The sequence below is a fragment of the Hyaena hyaena genome, unplaced genomic scaffold (assembly GCF_003009895.1).
Source record: "Hyaena hyaena isolate Hyena2069 unplaced genomic scaffold, ASM300989v1 scaffold_78, whole genome shotgun sequence".
NCBI classification, from domain to species: Eukaryota; Metazoa; Chordata; class Mammalia; order Carnivora; family Hyaenidae; genus Hyaena; species Hyaena hyaena.
The window spans coordinates 4,041,107-4,048,589 of record NW_024080710.1 but is presented as its reverse complement, the minus strand read 5'-3'; the positions used below and the strand labels follow the sequence as shown (position 1 = coordinate 4,048,589).

General features: G+C 39.8%; 1 protein-coding gene across 1 annotated transcript; it reads right to left on the bottom strand.

Moving 5' to 3' along the window:
- Positions 1-373: 373 nt before the first annotated feature.
- Positions 374-7,272, bottom strand: THUMPD1 (THUMP domain containing 1). Its single transcript, XM_039233772.1, has 4 exons — positions 6,967-7,272; positions 5,320-5,494; positions 3,609-3,857; positions 374-3,048 (listed from the first exon to the last, which is right to left on the bottom strand). The coding sequence occupies exons 1-4, from the start codon at positions 7,186-7,188 to the stop codon at positions 2,627-2,629; spliced, it is 1,068 nt and encodes a 355-aa protein (XP_039089703.1). The 5' UTR covers positions 7,189-7,272; the 3' UTR covers positions 374-2,626.
- Positions 7,273-7,483: the final 211 nt, after the last annotated feature.

Sequence of the window (7,483 nt, the reverse complement as noted above, 5' to 3'; positions counted from 1 at the left end):
TTCAGTAGTTTTACCCTGGAGAAAACCTTGAAAAAACTTTCAAATTAAGTGTCATGGCATGTGAGTGTTAAGGATAGTCTTATTTCACAGAAACCCTGAACTATTGGACTATGACTCAAGAGAGTTCTTTCTCTTCTTCTGGACAAAATTTCAGGCTTAGATTCAGAGAAGGGGTTTCTCACCCAGTCATATACAGGTGTTGAGAAAAGGAGGGGATGGGGCGCCTGAGTGGCTTAGTTGGTTAAGCGTCCGGCTTCGGCTCAGGTCATGATCTTGTGGTTTGTGGGTTCGAGCCCCGCATCAGGTTCTGTGCTGACAGCTGAGAGCCTGGAGCTTGTTTCAGATTCTGTGTCTCCCTCTCTCTCTGCCCCTCCCCCTCTCATGCTCTGTCTCTCTGTCTCAAAAATTAATAAACCATATAAAAAAAAGAGAAAAGGAGGGGGAAAGACTGTTTAATTTGGTTTTGCAGTTCTTCACAGAGAGTTTCAGTTAAGGCCTCAGACTTGTTGCTATCTTTTCTTCATTCTCAAGGCCAAGTGGCTATGGAAACATTTTAAGAGTTCCTTTGGCGATGTGACTGTTCCAAGAAGTCAGTTCCTATCAATTTAAGAATCTTATCACTCGTAAGAAAATACATTTTCTCCGGAACCTTGCAGAAACTTGTTTTGTTTGTTCATGTGATAAAAAATGTCTGCTAAATAGACTAGTGTCTTAGCTATCTTTCATCTCCAAAGCACTCCGCAAAATTTGGCCTAGTATATTCTTAGAAGTACTCTGGCAATTCACCTTTCAGCTCCAATATCCTGTTGAGAACGCTTCTAACAAGCCACTAGATTTCTGTATGTAGATTTATGTGCTCCTTGTTCAGATTTGAGTTTTATTTATTTTTAAACATTCTTGCATAAATGGGTCATAATAAAGTTAACCATTTCTGCAGCATTATCCAGAACCTTCTTCATTTCGACTCCAATTGTTTTATATCAGCACCTCTCTGGGAAGAAAGCAGTGTGCTGTAACATCAACATCAGCATTTTCTTTTACCAGAATGAGGCAAAACTGGTCATGGAGTCAACCATGAATGAGCACCGGGAGTAGAGATGACAGACCTTCGGTCTTCAGATATAAAGAGCCATTAAATTTATATTGCCTTTGAGAGGCTCTCATAGCAGACAGAACAAGCTTTCTTGAATTTTGTCATCATTCACCAACCTTACGAAGGCAACAGTAGGACAAATATTCGTGAAATCTGTTGACTCATCAACCCAGACAGAGAAGCTACTGCTCTGCAGTTAACTACACAAACCTCTTGAGCATCAGGGGACAGTCAATTTATTAAACTGAAAGTGAAGGGTTTTCAATTTCTTATACTGCTTCTTGCCCTCCCATTTTAATGTTATATTGGTATTATTAGATTTTTACCTAGTATGTCAATTTTTCTTTTCTAATATAGTGCTGCTACTAAAATTTTGCTTCCTGAACCTTTTATTGAATATGATTTTTTTTTTAAAGATTTTATTTTTAAGTGATCTCTACAGCCAACATGGGGCTCAAACCTACAACTCTGAGATCAAGGGTCACATGCTCTACCAACTGAGCCAATGAGGTGCCGCTGAATGTGATTTTTCAAACAAAAGTTTACTGTTTTGATATTACAGATGCCATTTAAAATAATCGACATCTTTACTTATCAAATGGCTATGATTTATAGTTACAATTGCTGGAGCAAATGCTAGGTTTGTAAGTTGCATTCCACAGACAATGTACAATGCAAGAGAACAGCTAGACAATGTACAATGCAAGAGAACAGCTTGGAGTATAAATCCATATAAGATCACTGAAAAGGAGCTTTCACTGTAAAGAAATAATTTGTATCCCTTGTTGCATGACATATGGAAGTATCACAGAAAACGAATTCTTCAACACTAACCTCAACAGAAATGTATTTCTATGCCTAGAATGGTCCTCATTTATCTTATACCATGACTTCAAAAACTGCAGCACTCGATTATTAGATTTGTTTGCTAACAAAGGCGGATAGAATATAAAATCTGGCATAATAACTAAGTAAGAGTTACAAAGTAACTCTAAGTAAGAATCACAAAAAGATACAAAAACTTCACAAAAACAATTCACTTCTAACCCAGAAGACATGTTTTTACAATGTTTACAACAAAGTGGCAGGGGACAGCTGAACTGCAACATGTAAAAATCCCTTCCTTAGAATGAAAATTTCCCTAGGAGTGTGTCTTTTACAGAGTTTGTTTGCTCCAGTTAAGTCAGATGGCAGTTCAGAAGGGGAGACTGGGGAAAGTAATCATGAAGGAGAGGCCAACATTATCCTCCTGTCATCCACCCCTCCATGCAAGTGCTCACCAATCATCCACAGTTTCTCCCAGCTCAACCAAATTCATGTAAGCCTAACTGCACACCGGCACATGGGGCTGAAAAGATCTCCGACATAACTGTTAATGGGGCTGCTCAATCATTGTTCACTATTCTGAGTACAGCATTATAAAGCACATAAGTTCAAAAACTGTATTTTGTCACAATTTTCTGTGGAATCCTAGCAATATCTCACCAAATGCCATCAGAAAAACCCACCTGCAACATCAAATGATTTTTTTTCCTATGAGACGTCATTTTCATTTGACTCAGATCCTTCTGTGACTTGATTTTCAAGTTCAGGCTTAGCCCCTCCCTCATTCACCTCCTGTGTCTCAGATCTTGGTTTCATCTGCCCCGGCTCCTCATTATTTTCTGGTACCACTTGCTGGTCATTTTTTCCTTCTGCTGGGTCATTTTGATTTGATATGTCACCAGATTCCAATTTAGCTTCTTTCCCATTTCCTGCTTGTACTGGCTGCTTTGGGTTAAGCTGTGATGAGTCCTTAGTGCTCTTCACCACCTCCTGGAGATTATATTTTCTGAACAACATGTAATCTTTCACAACACTGAGGCAACAGACAGCTTTAATGATTTCTACTACCACTGTGTACTGTGGATTGGTAAGATCTACTTTATTTTCCGAATTGAGGCTGCCTACTATTCCTATAACAAAAAGAATAAGAAATGCTTAGAGGGAGAAGGGTACCATGAAGCTTGATAGATACAAATACAATCTTTCATCTTTGCATTTGTGACTTGTTAAAGCAATATTCAGACTAGTCTACTCTTCTACATGGACCTCCATCAAACGCTGTGAACTCTTTCAATAAACAAATACAAATGAAATCCTGAGACATTTAATCAGAATAATTTTTTTTTCCCAAAGAAAATTCAATCTTGGTTTGGAAGATTTAATATCTAACTACCGGAAAGTCTCATCCAAGTCTGTTAGGTCTGATATTATTTTAGGAACTTTTTTTTTTTTTTTTTTAAGTAATCTCTGTACCCAATATGGGGCTCGAGCTCACAACCCTGAGATCAAGAGTTACATGCTCTACCACCTGAGCCAACTATGCACCCTTATTTTACACTGTAAACACTGTATACACTTGTTTTACATCCAAAAATATAAGCCTTAAATCTTAAAAAAAAAAAAAATTCCTAGAAACAAGAGCAAGTATTTACTATTAAATACTAATATAAAATCACTAAGAGAAACATACCTGCCAATTCTTTGATAACTTCTTCTCTATTCATGTGGCTGTTATTTCGAGATTTATATACAATCTGAAACGTCCCTTTGTTTGGAGCTTTAAACCAGGGTTCCAAAAATGTTTCTGCATATTTTTTCATGTCTTCTAAGAAAGCCTTGCACGTGCCTGAAATGGGTAACATTCGTAGAATAACCCGAGTCTTCTTCTTCTTGGTTTCATACATATCCTGGAGAATATGATGTACCAATTTCTCAGGTTCTGAGAGAAAAAGAAAAAAAATCAGCAAAAAAACAACACAAAACAAAAAGAACAAGAATATAAGCTTTCAGACATTTTAAAACCTCTTCAAACTCTCCAAATGAATTTTTATTGGCAGTGACCTATATCAACAGTATAGAAGAAATTATCACAATGAACATTAATAAGTCTAATCAAACAGTTTTTCCAACTTTCTTCACTGCCTATGATTACTACTATATTTAATATGTTAACTCTTCAGCATTACTACTGCTTTCACTAAAAACAACGGTTCATGAAGACACCGGAGTTAACATTTTTGTGACATCTGACTTGTCCAAACAAGACCATACAGTTTTCCTTCAACAACAGCACAACTACCAACATATTGTTACTAAATAGCACACTTATTTTAAAATATAATAACAAACAAAACAAAATCTGCAAGTTACTTTAAAAGATTTAATTCAGGGGTGCCTGGGTGGCTAAGTAGGTTAAGCATTTGACTCTTGATTTTGACTCAGGTCATGATCTTATGGTTGTGGGACTGAGCCCTGCGCTGGGCTCTTTGCTGAGTGTGGAGCCTACTTGGGATTCTCTCTCTCATCTCTCTCTGTGCCTCCCCTACTCACTCTCTCCAAATATAAATAAATGAAAAACAAACAAACAAAAAACCGAAAAATAAAAACCATTTAACTCATCCATTGATTAAATTTGTACAAAAATCCAGATCTCAGAACTCAGAGGAGCCCCAAGACCATGAATTACACAAGATCATCATACGGTCCTGAGGCCACATCCTGACTACATACGAGTCTATTTGGGGCTACTCGGTGTTTTCAACACTTTTTTTTAATTTTTTAATGTTTATTTATTTTTGAGACAGAGAGAGTCAGAGAATGAGCTGGGGAGGGGCAGATAGAGAGGGAGACATAGAATCTGAAACAGGCTCCAGGCTCTGAGCTGACAGCACAGAGCCCGATGTGGGGCTCAAATCCACAGACTGCGAGATAATGACCTGAGCCAAAGTTGGGCACTTAACCGACTGAGCCACCCAGGCGCCCCCAATACTTTTAAATTAGTTAACTACATTACAAAATGTACAAGCTTCTCAGATTTCCAACTTCTTTTAAAAAATCAGAAGATCTGGCCCTATCAGGACTACATTCCAGATGGCTAGAGCCATTCCAAATTGGCTGGGGCTGAACAGCAGCTGCTCCTTTTAGACAGAATATGTACTCTTGTTTCACCTAAAGTTACATACAAAGCAATTGGCAAAGCCAGGTTTCCACTCTTAAGCCAATGTTATGTTCACCACCCCATTCTACCTTTCTATATGCTTGGTGCTAAAACAGTGTGAAGAAGATCATTCAAATGATTAACTTGAGCCATAACCATGAAGCCATTTTTTAGGCAGTGTTCACTAAGACAAGGGATGTCTAAATATTATAGGCTCAATAATCTTAAGGCTTATTAGACACACCTATCCCAAGCGTCCTGATGAAGACTACATTATTTGCTCCACTCTCCACTGACTGGAATCTTCTTAGCTTCATCTCTGTAGATGCTTTAATGTCACCAACTTCTTTCTTCAAGGCAGCCTCCACATCATCATCTTCTCCTTCACTTCCAGAGGGCTGCTTATCTTTGTCTGTAAACTGTTTTCATAAAATTAATGAGTAGAAATGCCAAAACAGCTCATGTTAAAAGCTATAACTATTTATGTGAATCCTCCAGTGGCAGATGGATCAACACTTACAATAAAGCTTTTTATTAAGAAACTGACACATCACTCCCTTCAAACTACAGAGGAAAAAAGGAAGTTTCCTCAGACTGGGGTACATATAATTTGAAAATGCTTTCAAAAACATCTTGACAGTCTGGGACACAGGGAAATGTGCTCACCAAATGAATTACTTCAAGGTAAACCTTAAATCCCATCACTAGATATCTTTGTGCCTAATGAGGCAGTCTTCTTGTGGTGAGATTAGACCAACCAGTTATGGCATTTAAAACCCTTACTTCTATTCTACTAAGAGGGAACAGAAATAGTTTGAGAATTTGCTCAAGATATCACCATGAGAGACTCTTGAATGCTGACAAAAACTGAGGACTGATGGATGGGGGGTGGAGGGGGGATGGGCATGGAGGAGGACACTTGTGGGGATAAGCACTGGGTGTTATGTGGAAACTAATTTGACAATAAACTATTTGTAAAAAAATTAAAATTAAAAAAAAAAAGATATCAGTATAGACAAGACACTCAGTTGTTGCCCACCAGTTCTCTGCCCTACCAACGGAGTTTGCCAGTCAGGAACTAGTAATAATTATACACACTTATGGAACCTCTATTATTTATGTACAAAAGTAACTTCTCAGCCAACATTAAGTATACTATCATTATTCTTTTTTATCTAGCTCAGCAGAAGTAAATAATATGCCCATGCCCATGGTCTAGTAAATAACAGTACTTGAATCCAAATCCCCTCTGTATTACTTATCCTCCCCTTTTAATTCGTTGAGGTGTTTCCGTATGAGTCCAGATACTAGACCAAGACTATAATGATTTCCAAGCTGTTCTGAGACAATTATATCTTACGTGGTATTGGTACAAAGGTTTTTGCTTTATAAAACGTATTTATTTGCACGCGCATTTGAAAAATAACTAACACCAGTACTAACCCCACTATTTCAGAGACAATGCTTAGGCCAATTATTACAACCATTGTGTAAAGATGGTGGTAAGATACGGTAAAAACTATGAAGACGAAGCAAGTTTCCCTTGTGAATTTGGACCGTTTATTAACCTACTTGAGCTTCAGGGTCCTCGTGAATATTACTTCACAAGTCTATCGTGAGAAGTAAACGTTTCTTTGAGGGCTTCAGAAACATAACACGTGGATCTCAGAAGCAATCTATAAACAGCAGTCACTGTGATTAACAATAGGAAAAATAACAAAAATGGGCAAGCTTTTCAAGCACGCGACAGGGCAGCGGTCTGCAACCCGGACACTGCGAGAAGGCAGGACACAGATCAGGCCACAAAACTCGCGCACGCGCAGAACACAGCCGGCCTTGCAGCCTTCCCTTCATTCCTCAGAGGCCCGCTTGCCCTTTCTGGGGCTCGTACCTTCTCCGGCCCATACATGTCGTCGCCGTATTCGTTAAGCAGACTGTAGGCCTCCTCCACGCACTTGCGCTCGTTCATGTTGCAGGTAATGAGAATGCCCTGAAGCCCGGGTTCCAGCTGCCGTGGCCCACCGCCGTCGCAGCGCCGCGCCCGCTTGGCCTGCACATACTGAGCTTTCCCTTTGCGCTTTGCACCGCTGGGCTGCTGGACCGGGGCCGCCATGGTGCGTAAGAACCAAGGCAAGCGAGAAAAGGGTTTATCCACTACTCTCGGCTGCCTCACCACTGCTGGCGCCAGCTGCTTACGTCATGTGTGTGCGACGGCGACGGCTTCTCCTAATCCCGCCTCCAAGTTTCATGCCGTGCTGCGCCGGGTCCTAAAGGCTGGACTCTGAGGCCTGGGTCCTAAGGCGCGCAGGTAGCCGGTTGTGGAGAGGTGGTATAAGGCCCTCCCTTAGCGAGAGTGGACAGACACCTTTTTTTTTTTTCAGGCGGAGAAGGCAGAGAGAGGGAAACAG

What these genes read in the sequence shown, in the direction of transcription:
- THUMPD1 (XM_039233772.1), bottom strand. Translation starts at nt 7,188, where the DNA reads ATGGCGGCCCCGGTCCAGCAGCCCAGCGGTGCAAAGCGCAAAGGGAAA. An exon ending in ACATGTATGGGCCGGAGAAG is followed by an intron (nt 5,495 to 6,966) that starts GTACGAGCCCCA and finishes TTATGAAAACAG; the next exon opens with TTTACAGACAAAGATAAGCA. An exon ending in AGTTATCAAAGAATTGGCAG is followed by an intron (nt 3,049 to 3,608) that starts GTATGTTTCTCT and finishes TTTTTGTTATAG; the next exon opens with GAATAGTAGGCAGCCTCAAT.